Source organism: Dreissena polymorpha, unplaced genomic scaffold, assembly GCF_020536995.1.
Source record: "Dreissena polymorpha isolate Duluth1 unplaced genomic scaffold, UMN_Dpol_1.0 chrUn012, whole genome shotgun sequence".
Lineage (NCBI taxonomy): Eukaryota > Metazoa > Mollusca > Bivalvia > Myida > Dreissenidae > Dreissena > Dreissena polymorpha.
The window spans coordinates 142518-161291 of NW_026273326.1; the positions used below are offsets into that span (position 1 = coordinate 142518).

General features: G+C 37.3%; 1 protein-coding gene across 1 annotated transcript in view; it reads left to right on the top strand.

Annotated features, from left to right (window-relative positions):
- The window catches only part of LOC127863516 (phosphatidylserine lipase ABHD16A-like), a 61468-nt gene that overhangs the window by 6451 nt on the left and 36243 nt on the right, over positions 1-18774 (top strand). The window contains exons 2-6 of the mRNA XM_052403059.1: positions 2451-2507; positions 9441-9507; positions 10294-10380; positions 11661-11746; positions 15425-15498. Of these exons, the coding sequence (XP_052259019.1) occupies positions 2451-2507; positions 9441-9507; positions 10294-10380; positions 11661-11746; positions 15425-15498 (371 nt within the window). The remainder of the gene's footprint in view (positions 1-2450; positions 2508-9440; positions 9508-10293; positions 10381-11660; positions 11747-15424; positions 15499-18774) is intronic.

The window sequence follows — 18774 nt, forward strand, 5'->3', positions numbered from 1 at the left end:
CCATTCAATGTAAACAATTATTGTGTACGTACATGGATGCACGCAGGTGTAATTATGTCAGACAATTAAAACAATTAATAAAGATCTTGGGATTATACAAGTCCTATGTCCTTTTTATGTTGATTATCTTTGTGGTCAGACTTTTTTCAATTGGAACAGTGTCAACTAACCTATTTACTAAAAAAATACCTGATGTTGCCTATGGTATTGTTTTTTACCTACAATTTAAGTATTTGATTACTATATGTTATTCTTAAGTCAAGTCAGTATGATTGTGTTTTTTATGCCCCTGGATCAAGAATCAGGGGTATATTGTTTTTGGCCTGTCTGTCTGTCTGTCATTGTGTCAGTCATTGTATGTGTTGTCACAAAACTTTAACCTTGGTTAAAGTTTTATAACTTTTGCAATATTGAAGATAGCAACTTCATATTTGGCATGCATGTGTTTCTCATGGAGCTGCACATTTTGAGTGGTGAAAAGTCAAGGGCATCCTTCAAGGTCAAAGGTCAAATATCATTGTATTTTTCGTTCCTAAAACTTTAACCTTCGTTAAAGTTTGGTCATAACTTTTTGAATATTGAAGATAGCAACTTAATATTTGACATGCATGTGTATCTCATGGAGCTGCACATTTTGTGTGGCTAAAGGTCAAGGTCATCGTTCAAGGTCAAAGGTCAAATTTATGGCTTCAAAGCGGCGCAATAGGGGGCATTGTGTTTCTGACAAACGCATCTCTTGTTTTTATACCAAATATTGGGTCTGTAGAGGGATCCATTCCCAATCGAAAAACATATATATTCCAAATGGGATCCAAATGGGTAGTTAATATCCCGTCAAGGTCTATAATTAAAACTTGGGAAACGCGTTCACATCAATTTTCTTCTCATATTTTAAGCATTTGTTAAAAAAAAGATAGCAAATATAATATCCCAATTTAAGCCAAAACAATTTGATTTTTCCCAATCAAAAGGGACCCGGCCCAATTCCGATGATCAGAAAATGACGATTGTCTATTCAAATATTTATGTGATTGACATGTATTAACATGATGTTCAGAATGATGCAAATGATTATTCATTTAGAACCACAAGAATACCTGGTTTCAGGCTGTTATTTGAGGTCAAGAAAATGTTACAAGCTAATTGCTTGCCTCAAACGTATTCATACTATGACTTCAATATATTATTGTGACATATCTTAAATGTTAGATATTTCAAAATGTTTACGCTTCATTAGTTGTGATAGCATCATGAATGTTGTTTGGGCATTAGTAGTTGACCAGCTGTAGGCTGCTATCCTTGGTGCAGGTCTTTATATAGTATGGGTGTACTCTGCCTCCTCCATTTTTAACCAGGTTTTCCGAAGGAAAAAACTGGTTATTAGATTGGCGAATGCGGGCGGGCTGGCTGGCTGGCGGGCTGGCTGGCGGGCTGGCGGAATAAGCTTGTCCGGGCCATAACTATGTCGTTCATTGTCAGATTTTAAAATCATTTGGCACATTTGTTCACCATCATTGGACGGTGTGTCGCGCGAAATAATTACGTCGATATCTCCAAGGTCAAGGTCACACTTTGAGTTCAAAGGTCAAAAATTGCCATAAATGAGCTTGTCCGAGCCATAACTATGTCGTTCATCGTCAGATTTTAAAATCATTTGGCACATTTGTTCACCATCATTGGACGGTGTGTCGCGCGAAATAATTACGTCGATATCTCCAAGGTCAAGGTCACACTTTGAGTTCAAAGGTCAAAAATGGCCATAAATGAGCTTGTCCTGGCCATAACTATGTCATTCATTGTGAGATTTTAAAATCATTTGGCACATTTGTTCACCATCATGGGACGGTGTGTCCCACGAAAGAATCACGTCAATATCTCCAATGTCAAGGTCGCCACGACTAAAAATAGATTTAAAAAAAAAAAAAAAAACTTACAAAGGGGGTTAATTTTTTTTGGTCATTTCAAAAGTTCAGTTTGAGTTTTCTCCCTTTATCAGATTTTTTTTTCACAATGAAAACCTGGTTTTGTGACAATTTTGTCCCTTGTTTATACATGTACTTACATAATATCTGTCTACATATCATGTCTTTTTGCTGAAAACTTGAGTTTCAGTGCTCCTTTTATTTGTTCAATTGCAGATATTGAGCTTTTTGGAAGAAATTGTTTGCCCTTTCCTTCCTTTTGGTAATTTTAAGATCAAAATTGGGAAGTTGGTCATTTTTCCTAACTTCGGAAAGTACCTTTTACAGGTACTTTCAATACAAAGAAGGAAAAAATAGCTGCTTATGCAGCCTGATACAATGTACCTCTGTTTCTGTGAGGGAAACCTCGCCCTTAGCTCATAGTAAGTCCTGCTAAGATTATCTTTGTTCTTTTCTAACATAAAGCATACTTGACTTGAACCAGGACCTCATTTCTACTTTTTATGCTTTTATTCTCTAACGTTTCAGGGTCGCAACTATGAACCTAAAATTCTTGAGTCATCTGCCGACAAAGTTATTGGAACTGTAAGTAACAAATTTATTTTTTGTCCTACACAATGTTTTCTTTCCTTAAAATTACTAGTTCTCCAAAAATGTACCACTTTATTTAGATATATAAGTTATATTGCAGTACATGATGTTCTGCAGATCATAACACAAAAAATATTTGCCATACTGGTAGCCTTAAAAAAAAGAATTTGTCTATTGTATGTCCAAATAATGCATCCAGAATAACAATATCCAAGTGAACAGACAAAATAATGTTCAATATAAAATAAACACTCACCTACTTCCACAGTAAATCAGCCACTGACACAATTGTTACACATGTAGGTTTTCTATGTTACACACACTCAAACATTTATCATTTATTCTTGCTGAATTATTATGCCCCCCTTCGAAGAAGAGGGGGTATATTGCTTTGCTCATGTCGGTCGGTCTGTCGGTCGGTCTGTCTGTCCGTCCACCAGGTGGTTGTCAGATGATAACTCAAGAACGCTTGTGCCTAGGATCATGAAACATCATAGGTACATTGATCATGACTCGCAGATGACCCCTATTGATTTTGCGGTCACTAGGTCAAAGGTCAAGGTCACAGGTGAAGGTAACAGTTACTGGAAATTGGCATTTTAAGGATTTAGCATGGTTCAAACAATGGAAACAACTACTGTTTATGCATGTTCTTTTTGTTACAGCATTTGCCTCCCTTGTAATATATTTAAATTTTACCAAATGTAAGGCTTACTGCATTTTTGTAATGCATTGTATCAATAACCACCACCACCACCGCCGCCGCCACCGCCGCCTCCACCACCGCCACCACCACCATTGCCACCACCACCACCACCACCACCATTACCACCACCACCACCACCACCACCACCACAAAAAACGTATTCACACAATGGCTGCTACTACAACTTATAGCCCATATAAGGGGGCATGCATGTTTTACAAACAGCCCTTGTTTTGAATGTGTTTCTTTCTACTACATTTTGAATAAAAATTCTCGCAACTTAAGTGGTAGCTTCATATTTAATCCCACAGGTAAATTTATGTTCAATAATAAATATTTTTGTTGTAATGGTGGGGCATAAATATAATTTCTTCACATACACATGTAGTCTTTATGCACATTGTTTGCTACTTTGATATTTTTTCTAAACCCTTCAGTCTATATGTTCATGAACACAGTTTCGTTTAGGGGACTTTTTGATAAAGAACTACACATTTAAAATATGATAAAATCATACAAGCATACTTGATAGTAACATTAATATTGCTGTTCATTTTTCCAATGTATTTCAAATTGTCTCTTCTTTACAAAACAGCATATTTTGAAAAAAACATGTTTTCAATAAAAAATCAATTGCAACTTAAATCAGTTTTTAGATCTTTTTAAATATTTAGTTAAACAGGATCGTTATATTTATGATTTATGTTGTACAATCATTTAACAGGGTAACATTTCTTTATCAGACAAAGTAGGTCAGATATAGGCTTTCAAATTGTATAGCATGCTGCTAATTAGGGACAGGGCGAAAGCCAGACCAGACTGAAGACTTTGGATTTTTTTTTTCATTTTCCACATCCAGGGAATGTATTACAATAAATTTAATAATGATAAAAATGTATAAAAAATACAATTATATTAATGGAAATTGGAGAAAAGTCTAAGCACTTGGATTATGTTTTATAAAGTTGGTGACAACATTGGATTTTCTCTGATGAGCATCATTTAATGGAGTTTGTTAAATAGTGAGATTTGGCGGATATATCCGGTTGTCACATGAGCCGGGTTAAATTGCCTGACTGGATATATCTGGTGGCGGCACAGGAAGAGTTTAGAAAACTCAATCTGCTGGCCATTGAATGTTTTAAAAATTATAATGAATTAAAAAGAAGAAATATTTGTTTGCGTTTAACAACACAGAGGGACAGTAGGGGGAAGCAAATATGCTTAGTGTGTTAACATGCTTATTGCTTATATGGGACCCCAGACAAAATAATTTAGAAACCCTTTATGACACCTGGACCTGGTTGCTCAAAACTGTAATGGTCAGTTTAGATAAGATAACAATTGTTTATTTTGGGATCAAGTTATTTATGTGACTTAATTGTTTAATCCTTTAATACATGTGTCAAATGTGAAAAAGTTTGTTTACTCAAATACTTTGAGTTATTTTGATAATAACATTTCTTTTTAAATTGATTTTATTATCACCACGTTTTTCGGAGAAAAAGTGGGGATATTGTGGTGATGTGGGTCTGTCCGTCCGTCCTGGCCACCTGCTCCTCCTACACTATTAGCACTAGAACCTTGAAACTTACATACATGGTAGCTATGAGCATATGTGCGACGGTGACAGTGATGGAATTTTGATCTGACCCCTGGGTCAAAAGTTATGGGGGTTGGGGCGGGCCGGGTCAGAGATTTTCACTCATTTTTTAATGTAATTTTACATTAACTTCTTCATATCTGCACCGATTTACTTCAAATTGAAACTGAGCCTTTCTTATTGCAATACCGTCAATCTCAACTATATGCATGGCCCCATTACCAACCCTGGGGCACCCTGGCCACATAGGCCACGCCCACCCAAAATTGCCTTTTACTATAATTTTTTCATTTCTACACTGATTCACTTCAAATTGATACTGAACCTCTCTAATGACAATACGGTCAATCTCAGCTATGCATGGCCCCATTATCAACCCTAGGGCACCCCGCCGACATAGGCCACGCCCACCCAAAATTGCCTATACTATAATTTGTTCATTTCTACACCGATTCACTTCAAATTGATACTGAACGTCTCTTATGACAATACGGTCAATCTCAGCTATGCATGGCCCCATTACCAACCTTGGGGCGCCCCGCCCACATAGGCCATGCCCACATAGGCCACGCCCACCTAAAATTGCCTTTTACTATAATTTCTTCATTTCTACACCGATTCACTTCAAATTGATACTGAACCTCTCTTATGACAATACAGTTAATCTCAACTATGCATGGCCCCATTACCAACCCTGCAGCGCCCCGCCCACATAGCAGACCTGTTTACTTCTACGGATTAGCCGTAGTTACTACGGATTATTTGGCTAAATTACGCACTACGGATTTGTACTGAAAAACTACGGATCCATCGATCAAAATTCAGTTTTTAACCGTACTTTCGCTTATTTTCAGTCTTATCGGGTAATGTATCGATCATAATCATTTTGGCGCTTGCGTAGTAAAAAACATTGAAATTCAAGCCTCCCTGGGAACGAGTGCTGATCGAGTTTGTCGAGTTGTCACCGAACGACAACTGACTTGCGTATTGGTTCACAAATTTAGCCGAATATATACGATTTTACGTTGCTATCCAGTATACACATCTCTCTCTCTATTGCGGAGAATACTGAAGATTGTAGATGTATCAGGATTGAGCACGCCTGTTATTACACACGTCCAAGATGGCGGCAAGCAGACGAGAAATTGCAATTAACAGCGAAAATAATAAATACCATTCAAATTAACAACGGATATCATATGGTCATTAGAGAGTAATGTAATGCGTGTGTAAATTAACGCAACATTCTACATTTGAGATTTGAAAAAAATATTTATCAGAAATCTGCACAGTGAATGTGCGTCACGGAAGCGAGTTTTGGAAAACGGTCTACTCACAAACTTAAAGCATTTATTATAATAAGATGAGTATCGTTCGAAAATGGAAAGAGACAAACATGATTTGATTTATATGTTAGTGGATCTGTGTATAATCAGATTCATATGCGTATTCTGCTTTATTATATTTGTTAAGCTGTACAGTTTAATGAAATAGCTTTGAACTGAGGTTGTCAAGTGCAAAATATTGAAAGGTAAACCAAAGACCTATAGATTCTGTAGGTCTATGGGTAAACAAATAAAATATATTATTTTAACCCATTTAATATATCATTAACATCACAATAGTTTTCCCCTTATGATATATAATTAAAAAAAAATACTGATTGAAATTAATAGCTATTCTTAAAGAGCTTATGATCAAATGGTGTATTTAAGAATCTATAGATTATTGCAAGTTTAATATGCATGTGGATGGATATTAACTAAATATTGTCTTCATTGTAAGAAGACATTGAAGCAGCACTTTATAATATAAAATGCTGTCAAACATGCACTTAAAAACAATTTTAATTCTGTTACTTATAATCATATGTATAATGCTGAATGTCTCCCAATTTCATGGTTTATCGCGCTATTTTTTCCAATTTCGTGGTTTATCGCGCTAATTTTCCCAAACCAAATGGCACAGGCTGTAAAAAATCAAAGCAAAACAATCACTTAACAGATTTAATTATTAGCAACTACATTTTTAGATTCATCTAATGCTTATGTACCGTTTAACTGATATGTGACCCAGTCATGGTGTTTTAATGCTCAAAATGATTGAAAAGTTTAAAACTACTGACAACAGCCCAAAACTACTGAGAGATGCCCTCCATACTACTGAGAAGCAATAGGTAGGGTACGCCCACCCAAAATTGCCTTTTACTATAATTTCTTCATTTCTACACCGATTCACTTCAAATTGATACTGAACCTCTTTTATGACAATACAGTCAATCTCAACTATGCATGGCCCAATGAGCAACCCTGGGGCGCTCGGGCCACATAGGCCACGCCCACCAAAAATTGCCTTTTACTATAATTTCTTCATTTCTACACCGATTTACTTCAAATTGATACTGAACATCTCTTATGACAATAAGGTCAATCTCAACTTTGTATGGCCCCATTACCAACCCTGGGGCGCCCCGCCCATAATAGGGCAGGCCCACCCAAAATTGTCTTTATACCCACACTTTTTGAAAAGCGTGGGGATATTGTGGTTATCTCCGCCGTCCGTCCGTTCTGGCCACTATCTCATCCTACACTATTAGCACCAGAACCTTGAAACTTACACACATGGTAGCTATGAGCATATGTGTGACCCTGCACTATTTGGAATTTTGATCTGACCCCTGGGTCAAAAGTTATGGGGGTTAGGGTGGGGCCGGGTCAGAGATTTTTACTCATTTTTATGCCCCCCTTCGAAGAAGAGGGAGTATATTGCTTTGCTCATGTTGGTTGGTCGGTCGGTCGGTCTGTCCGTCCACCAGGTGGTTGTCATAGGATAACTCAAGAACGCTTGGGCCAAGGATCATGAAACTTCATAGGTACATTGATCATGACTTGCAGATGACCCCTATTGATTTTGAGGTCACTAGGTCAAAGGTCGAGGTCACGGTGACCCGAAATAGTAAAATGGTTTCCGGATGATAACTCAAGAAGGCATACGCCTAGGATCATGAAACTTCATGGGTAGATTGATCATGACTCGCAGATGACCCCTATTGATTTTGAGGTCACTAGGTCAAAGGTCAAGGTCATGGTGACCCGAAATAGTAAAATGGTTTCCGGATGATAACTCAAGAGCGCATAGGCCTAGGACCATGAAACTTCATGGGTAGATTGATCATGACTCGCAGATGACCCCTATTGATTTTGAGGTCTTCTAGGTCAAAGGTCAAGGTCACGGTGACCCGAAATAGTAAAATGATTTTTGGATGATAATTCAAGAACGCATATGCCTAGGATCATGAAACTTTATAGGTAGTTTGATCATGACTCGCAGATGACCCCTATTGATTTTCAGGTCACTAGGTCAAAGGTCAAGGTCACGGTGACCCGAAATAGTAAAATGATTTTTGGATGATAACTCAAGAACGCATATGCCTAGGATCATGAAACTTCATAGGTACATTGATCATGACTCGCAGATGACCCCTATTGATTTTGAGGTCACAAGGTCAAAGGTCAAGGTCACGGTGACCCGAATTAGTAAAATGATTTTCGGATGATTACTCAAGAAGGCTTTTGCCTAGGATCATGACACTTCATAGGTACATTGATCGTGACTTGCAGATGACCCCTATTGATTTTCAGGTCACTAGGTCAAAGGTCAAGGTCACAGTGACAAAAGTCGTATTCACACACTGGCTGCCAGTACAACGGACAGCCCATATTGGGGGCATGCATGTTTTACAAACAGCCCTTGTTTAAGGTTATTTTACTATAATTTCTTCATTTCTACACTGATTGTCTTCAAATTGATACTGAGCCGCTCTTATAACAATACGGTCAAACTATGCATGGCCCCATTACCAACCCTGGGGCCTACATTGGCCACGTCAACCTAAAATTGCCTTCAAACTTCACTTCAAATTGATACTAAACCTCACTTATGACAATATGGTCAATCTCAGCTATACATGGCTCCATTATCAACCCTGAGGTGCCCCGCCCGCATAGGCCACGCCCACCCAAAATTGCCTTTTACTATAACTTCTTCATTTCGACACCGATTCACTTCATATTGATACTGAACCTCTCTTATGACAATACGGTTAATCTCAACTATGCATGGCCCCATTACCGACTCTGGGGCGCCCCGCCCACATACATGTAGGCCACGCCCACCCAAAATTGCCTTTTACTTTATCTTCCTTATTTCTACACCGATTCACTTCAAATTGATACTGAACCTCTCTTATTACAATACAGTCAATCTCAACTATGCATGGCCCCATTACCAACCTTGGGGCGCCCCGCCCACATAGGCCACGCCCACCTTAAATTGCCTTTTAATATAATTTCTTCATTTCTACACCGATTCACTTCTAATTGATACTGAACTTCTCTTATGACAATACAGTCAATCTCAACTATGCATGGCCCCATTACCAACCCTGGGGCGCCCCTGGGTCAAACATGCAGCGTGGGGATACACGTCGGCCTCTGCCGCGCCATTTCTAGTTTGGGTCTGAGGTTTATCAACTGTTACTGTAACTGGTAGTAAAAGTTTTTAGCAAATGGGCCTTGAACGCTTTCAAGAGAATAGTTTTGTGATCTTTAATTTCCAGATACGGTTTTGCTGGTCATTTTCGTACTGGACCTCGCCACTGCTTCTCGGAATCCTCTACAGAAGAGGTAGGAAGTTCACGTCATTTCCAAGAACTTTTGGGCACACTGTTGAATGACTTGTACAGGATGCTCTATGATCAAAAAAAAGGTTTCAACAGGATTTTTTTTTCAAAACTTATACAACAGGATTATTTTGTGTGCTATTGCTTTGACTTTGAAATGATCATGCTCTAAACATAATCAACATGCTTGGCTACCAATATCACTGTCATTATTTTTATAGTCACTGATTTTGCATTTCATTGCTTACCATAATCCAGACATGGTCATCAGTGAAATGGCATTTTGTCATTTTTTGCAGGAAAAATATATGGAAAATAGTTATTGTGAATATAAAATTCTATTCAGTTAATGAAATCAAAAACATAATAATTGAATTTTGTAACAAGTTTATTTAACAATACATCCAGAAGGCCAAAAGCCCAAGTGCACATAGTAAGCATTCAGTGTTTACAAACTAATAGTTTATGCTCAGTTGAATTATCCGAAGGGATATTAAATAATTATAACTCTCTGATTATACTCCTTCAATTGACGTTTCGGCATAATGCCTTTATCAAAACATTGGAAATTATATGTTAACTACATTTTTACGTCTTTTGACTGCACAATTTAAATAATTTAAAGAAAAATGTTTTTAAACGTCAAATGACGTTGTACATGATGACGTCATAAATGGCGTTATATAAAATGTCGCCAAAAAATGTAAAAATTTGCCAAAAATGAAATGACATTCATGAGAGTAATAGTTTATGATTAAACAAAGTAATAATACATTTTTTATGTATGAAGGTCACTTCACCACTGAAGGCATAGTTAATCTTGGAAAGTTCTTCTTCTGCGTGGGAATGATGTACTACATGGCGTGCTTTGTCAGAGGTATGTGTGATGGAAGCAAAATTAATGTAATCCTTTACGAACATAGGTTTTGTGAAAGTTAAACTTGGTTCATGAAAAGCAGTGGGATAACGGACAAAGACTGTTTTGGATTTGAACATGTAGTTCTAATAATAACATGATGTCAACAACCAAATAGTGAACATTATAAATGATAATTAAAGATAGCATTCTGTTGATACTAATATAACATAATATTTTGTTTTCTTTTTATGTCCCCCACTATAGTAGTGGGGGGCATATTGTTTTTGCCCTGTCTGTCTGTTGGTCTGTTGGTCCGTTGGTCTGTTGGTCTGTTGGTCTGTTGGTCTGTTTGCGCCAACTTTAACATTTTGCAATAACTTTTGCTATATTAAAGATAGCAACTTCATATTTGGCATGCATATGTATCTCATGAAGCTGCACATTTTGAGTGGTGAAAGGTCAAGGTCAAGGTCATCCTTCAAGGTTAGAGGTCAAATATATGTGGCCAAAATCGCTCTTTTTATGAAAACTTTTGCAATATTGAAGATAGCAACTTGATATTTGGCATGAATGTGTATCTCATGGAGCTGCACATTTTGAGTGATGAAAGGTCAAGGTCAAGGTCCTCCTTCAAGATCAGAGGTCAAATATATGTGGCCCAAATCGCTTATTTTATAAATACTTTTGCAATATTGAAGATAGCAACTTGATATTTGGCATGCATGTGCATCTCATGGAGCTGCACATTTTGAGTGGTGAAAGGTCAAGGTTATCCTTCAAGGTCAGAGGTCAAATATATGTGGCCCAAATCGCTTATTTTATGAACTCTTTTGCAATATTGAAGATAGCAACTTGATATTTGGCATGCATGTGTATCTCATGGAGCTGTACATTTTGAGTGATGAAAGGTCAAGGTCAAGGTCATCCTTCACAAGGTCAAGGTCATCCTTCAAGGTCAAACATCATATAGGGGGACATTGTGTTTCACAAACGCATCTTGTTTATTTCATAAACTATTGCTGAAAAATCCATTTGTATGGAATAAGATTTGTTCTGTTGGAAAGATTAACTTAATATATGTGTATGTGGTAATTTCATATTTTATGAGTTTCTTAGAGATTTTTTATGATATTTGACATACTTGTTAGAATGAAAAACAGCTTTATATACCAGTTAAAATAATATATCAATGGTCCTTTTATGAATTAGTAAATTATCTGTTTATGTTTTGGCCTAATTTTGATTTTGTGCATCAAATTTGAAGACTGCGAAACTCGCATTTTATTTATACATTTCAGGTTTTGGTCGATACATGAACCCAGATTACATGGCTTTCCTATCAGTTCTTGTGAATGCTCAAAAAGACTTCAGTGCTGTCAATAGAGTGAGTGTTGTCACATTGTTACATATGACTAATTCTTGGTACTGGGGCAGTTATGCTGATTCAATGAACAACGGCTTGAAATATTGAGGGTTCAGAATATTAAAAAAATACCAGAGGTACTTTAATAAGTCACTGGGATTTTTAACCATGTTTTCCGAAGGAAAAAACTGGTTATTAGATTGGCGAATGCGGGCGGGCTGGCTGGCGGGCGGGCGGAACAAGCTTGTCCGGGCCATAACTTTGTCGTTCATTGTGAGATTTTAAAATCATTTGGCACATTTGTTAACCATCATTAGACGGTGTGTCCCGCGAAAAAATTACGTCAATATCTCCAAGGTCAAGGTCACACTTTGAGTTCAAAGGTAAAAAATAGCCATAAATGAGCTTGTCTGGGCTATAACTATGTCATTCATTATGAGATTTTAAAATCATTTGGCACATTTGTTCACCATCATGGGACGGTGTGTTGCACGAAAGAATCATGTCAATATCTCCAATGTCAAGGTCGCCACGACTAAAAATAGATTTATTTTAAAACAAACTTACAAAGGGGGTTAATTTTGTTTGTTCATTTCAAAAGTTCAGTTTGAGTTGTCTCCCTTTATCATATTTTTTTTTCACAATGAAAACCTGGTTTTGTGACAATTTTGTCCCTTGTCTACCATGTATTGTTGTGAAGTGCAAATTTTAATTAATGTAAATAGAGGTTCTAACTTGGTTTAAAAAATAGTAATCTGACATATAAATTACATGTTCAAATGTGTTTTTTTTGGTGGCAAATCACTAGTGCATCTAGATAAGGAAACGTTAATTATTTGCCTTAGTTAATATTCACCTAGTAGATAATTGCTCGTGAGTTAAAGTCCCATACCCTAATCCGTTTTTTCAGTCTCAATAATAATCTCAATTGAAAATATTGACCATTGAAAATGCTGGTTACGTAGATATTGACCAATGAGAATGCTGGTTACATAGATATTGACCAATTAGAATGCTGCTAATGTAGATATTGACCAATCAGAATGCTGGTTGCATAGATATTGACCAATGAGATACTGGTTGTATAGATATTGACCAATGTGAATGCTGTGTACATAGATATTGACAAATGAAAATGCTTGTTACCATGATATTGAACAATCAGAATGCTTGTTACATGCCTGGTAGATATGAGCCAATTAGGAATCTGGTTACATAAAAAGTGACTTTTTAAAATGCTGGTTACATTAAAGCTAAGCTTTTTGTTGAATGAAAGAATAAACTTAAATATAGCTACGGTTCATTTGTGCACATACCCTTCATATGTTATATTGCTGCCTAGCCCATAGTGTGATTAAATCACACTGATTTTTAGCTCATCTATTTTTTGAAAAAAAATTATGAGCTATTGTCATTACCTTGGCGTCTGCGTCGGCGTCCGGTTAAGTTTTGCGTTTAGGTCCACTTTTCTCAGAAAGTATCAATGCTATTGCATTCAAACTTGGTACACTTACTTACTATCATGAGGGGACTGGGCAGGCAAAGTTAGATAACTCTGGCGTGCATTTTGACAGAATTATGTGCCCTTTTTATACTTAGAAAATTGAAAATTTTGGTTAAGTTTTGTGTTTAGGTCCATTTTATTCCTTAAGTATCAAAGCTATTGCTTTCATACTTGCAACACTTACTAACTATCATAAGGAGACTGTGCAGGCAAAGTAATGTAACTCTTACTGGCATTTTGACAGAATTATGTGCCCTTTTTATACTTAGAAAATTGGAAAATTTGGTTAAGTTTTGTGTTTAGGTCCACTTTATTCCTACAGTATCAAAGCTATTGCTTTCATACTTGCAACACTTATTAACTATCATAAGGGGACTGTGCAGGCAAAGTTATGTAACTCTGACTGGTATTTGGACAGAATTATGGTCCCTTTATACTTAGAAAATTGAAAATTTTGTTAAGTTTTGTGTTTTGGTCCACTTTACCCCTTAACTATCATAGATATTGCTTTCATACTCGGAACACTCGCAAACTATCATAAGGGTACAGTAAAAGGACAAGTTGCATAACTCTTGTTGTCATTTTTACGGAATTATAGCCCTTTTTTGACTTAGTTACTTTAAATATATGTTTAAATTTTGTGTTTCGATCCACTTTACTTCTAAAGTATCAAGGCTATTGCTTTCAAACTTCAAATACTTTCATGCTATCATGAGGTTACTGTACCTGGCAAGTTGAATTTTACCTTGACCTTTGAATGACCTTGACTCTCAAGGTCAAATTATTAAATTTTGCTAAAAATGCCATAACTTCTTTATTTATGATTAGATTTGATTGATACTTTGACAAAACTACTCTTACCTGACATACCACAATAGACTCCACCCAAACCATCCCCCGAATCCCCCCCCCCCCCTCTAATTCTTTTTTTTTTTTTTAAGATCATCTCACAAATGACCACCACACCCTCACACTATACTAAACCCCCTCCCCCCCACCCCATCCCCCCCCCAATTGATTTTTTTTTAAACGGTTAAAAAACCCAAATATTTATTTTTATTATTTTATGTTTGAAATACCGTCCAACCATCGCACCCAAGAATACCCCCCCACCACCCCCCTCCCCCCCCGAATTCCCCCCCACCAGCCCCCTCCCCCCCCCCCGAATTCCCCCCCACCCCCCCCCCTCCCCCCCCCCGAATTCCCCCCCCCTATTTTTTTTTTTTTTTATGATCACTTCACAAATGACCACCACACCCTCACACTATACTATACCCCCCCCACCGCCCCCCCCCCTAATTTTTTTTTTTAAGATTATCTCACAAATGACCACCACACCCTCACACTATACTATACCCCCCCCCCACCCCCCCCCAATTTATTTATTTTTTAAACGGTTAAAAAACACAAATATTTATTTTTATTATTTTATGTTTGAAATACCGTCCAACCGTCGCACCCAAGAATACCTCCACCCCCTCCCCCCCCCTCTAAATTTTTTTTTTTTTTTTTTTTTTTAAAGATCATCTCACAAATAACCACACCCTCACACTATACTATACCCCCCCCCCACCCCCCACCCCCCAATATTTTTTTTGGAAACGGTTAAAAAACACAAATATTTATTTTTATTATTTTATGTTTGAAATACTGTCCAACCATCGCACCCAAGAGTACCTCCCCCCCCCCACCCCCCCCCGATTTTTTTTTTTTTAAGATCATCTCACAAATGACCACCACAACCTCACACTATACCCCCCCACCCCATCTCACAAATGACCACCACACCCTCACACTATACCCCCCCCACACCACCCCCCCATCCCCCGATTTTATTTTATTTTTCGCATTTTTTTTTCGCATTTCTGGAAGATAATGTAATAAATGTCCACGCCCCCACACTATACACCCCTCTTCACTCCACCCCTCCCTCCTTTGTGATTGAAAATGAGAGTCCCTTCACCTTTAAAAAGAAAATAGATGAGCGGTCTGCACCCGCAAGGCGTTGCTCTTGTTATAAACCGGTATGCTTGGTCAATAGAGTAAACTGATATAACTATGGTCCACAAGTAAACTATGTGTGTGTATGGTGACTGTTGTTTGAACAGACTTTTTTCTTTCTGGTTTTTCATTTATGATTTAATCATCCTCAATTTCCATATCAAGTTTACGGGAATTGATTTCTGCTATTTCAGAGATTACTGTCAGGCTATGACTTTGCTTACCATGCGTGTCCTGTCTTGTACAAGAGGTCTGACTTTCAAGTTGGGTAAGAATTTTGTATACCACAGAGAAAGCTCATTTTATCATTGACCAAACCTATTAAGCAGTCATTGAAATTCAGATTTAAATCTACAAGCATGTCGGGCTAGTACTATGGGAATTTGAACAAGCCTGAGTCAGATTTTATTAGCCAAAACATTTTTGTTAAAAATGCAGATAAACATAACATAAAACATCCAAAGAAGCATTCATTTATTCAATCTTTAGAATACAATACAGATCTCTTATTAATTTCATCCTCATCCAAGTTAGCTTCCTCGTCATCTGAGCCAGCCTCTTTTAAAGGTAAAAAATTAGCAGAAATGTATCCCATATATCCATGTGAAAGAGAGAGCAAACCTTAACCACCAGAAAATCTACAAGCAACAAGGGCTGTTTGTAAAACATGCATGCCCCCCATATGGGCTGTCCGTTGTACTGGCAGCCATTGTGTGAATACGACTTTTGTCACTGTGACCTTGACCTTTGACCTAGTGACCTGAAAATCAATAGGGGTCATCTGCAAGTCATGATCAATGTACCTATGAAGTATCATGATCCTAGGCAAAAGCGTTCTTGAGTTATCATCCGAAAATCATTTTACTATTTCGGGTCACCGTGACCTTGACCTTTGACCTTGTGACCTCAAAATCAATAGGGGTCATCTGCGAGTCATGATCAATCTACCTATGAAGTTTCATGATCCTAGGCATATGCGTTTTTGAGTTATCATCCGCAAACCATTTTACTATTTCGGGTCACCTTGACCTTTGACCTAGTGACCTCAAAATCAATAGGGGTCATCTGCAAGTCATGATCAATGTACCTATGAAGTTTCACGATCCTAGGCCCAAGCGTTCTTGAGTTATCGTCTGACAACCACCTGGTGGACGGACCGACCGACCGACTGACCGACCGACATGAGCAAAGCAATATACCCCCTCTTCTTCGAAGGGGGGCATAATTAAGTGCCAGGTTATTCTACAAAAAGCAAGTTGACAAATGCGTCAATCACAGTTACCTCAGATTCGCATTCCTCAACGACGTACATGAATGACAACTGTTCGACCATTACTTTCTGTGTCCTGAACGCAACGCAAAACATTTATTTTACATTATAGTAATCAGGGAACCACAAAACCATGCACTTTATGCGCAGTAATACAATTATCGGCTGATTGCCCAGCACGTGTGTGCATTGTGTTAAAACATAAGCGGCTGTTGATTTAAGCGGCTCAAAACTTTGTTTACAAATATTGAAAATGAAAGTGGAACTCGTTTTCTGTTTAATGAATTGTACAAGCACATCGGGCTTGTAATATTGGATTTTCTACAAGCCCGAAAGAAAAAATACTAGTTATTTGCTGTCGGACTAGTGTGAATTTCGACGACTGATTAAGTGTAGAAATGAAACCAAGAACAGATGCAATCCAAAGCTGTGAAATCTAAATAAGTGGTTTTGTTCTGGACAAATAACATTTAAGTACATTTGCTGCAGTTTTTATTATGCCCCCAGAACAAAGGGGCATATTAAAATCGCACCGTCCGTCAGTCAGTTAGTTAGTTAGTTAGTTAGTTGGTCCGTCCAGATTAGTTTCCGCTCAATAAGTCAAGCAATTGTCATCAGATCTTCACCAAACTTCATGACAATGTGTAAGGCAAAAACATCTAGGTCAAGTTCGATAAAGAGCCAAATTTACCCAGACACTCTTGAAGTTTGGCCCTTGAATCATCGTAAAATTGGTTTTTTTCTTGTTTCCGCTCAATAACTTGAGCAATTGTCATCAGATCTTCACCACACTTCATGAAAATGTGTAAGGCAATAACATGAAGGTCAAGTTTGATAATCGGCAAAATTGACCCAGACACTCCTGAGTTACGGTCCTTGAATCATCGTAACATTTGTCTTTTTCTCGTTTCCGCTCAATAACTCGAACAAATGTCATAGGATCTTTGCCACACTTCATGAAAATGTGTAAGGCAATAACATCTAGGTCAAGTTTGATAATCGGACAAATTGACCCAGCCACTGTTACGGCTCTTGAATCATCGAAAAATTGTGGTTTTTCTCGTTTCTGCTCAATAACTCGAGCTATTGTCATAACATCTTCAACAAACTTCATGAAAATGTGTCAGGGAATAACATCTAGGTCAAGTTTGATAATCAGCCAATTTGACCCAGACACTCCTGAGTTACGGCCCTTGAATCATCGTAAAATTGAGTTTTTTCTCGTTTCCGCTCAATAATTCGAGCAAATGACATAGGATCTTCACCACACTTCATAAAAATGTGTTCGGCAATAAAATCTATGTCAAGTTTGATAATGAGCTAAATTGACCCAGACCCTCCTCAGTTACGGCCCTTGAATCATCAAAAAATGCTTTTTTTCTCGTTTCAGCTCAATTACTGGAGCAAATGTCATAAACATGTGTAAGGTCATGAGATCTAGGTCAAGTTTGATAATCAGCCAAATTGACTAAGACACGCCTGAGTTACGGCCCTTGAATCATAGAAAAATTGAGTTTTTTCCTCATGTTACGAAGTAGTGCATGTTGGATTGTTATTGTTCTATATCAAAACTTAACTTTTTTTATGCCCCCGGTAGGGTGGCATATAACAGTCGCACTGTCTGTCTGTCTGTCTGTCCATCTGTGGCACTTTTTCGTTTAGGTTTCGAAAAATGCTCATAACTTCTATGTCGCTTCAAATGTAACTTTCATATTTGGTTTGGATGTGTATATGGACAAGGCCTTTCCATAGGCACACAAATATTGTCCCCTTTGACCTTGAACTTCCGCTTTTAGGTTTCGAAATCTGCGTTTAGGTTTTGAAAAAGCGTTTTGGGGGGGGGGGCATATGTCTTCCGATGGAGACAGCTCTTGTCTGGATTATTTTTTTACCTCATAGAATTTGATAATGTTTGGTAGTTTTCTAGAGACATTTTTTATGAGTGTAAAATGAAATAAAATACAGGATCACCAGTGTTTGTTATTAGATCAGGTGTTAAACAACACAACTATTTATAATTTCAATGTTTTGGTAATCTCTTAAATATGCTGTAAGGGAAACAAATTAGCAAAACAGTGAGACAACTGTTGAAAATAATGTTTATCTGTATATACATTTGTAAAAATAACATTTCAATTTCATATAATAATTTAAAAAAACTTTTTATGTATATGTGTTTGTTAAACCTTTAAAAAAAATATGTTATTCAAAAATTAGCTGTTTTTTGGTGAGACATTAAATTTCCTTATATTGCTTATGCTATGATGAGACATT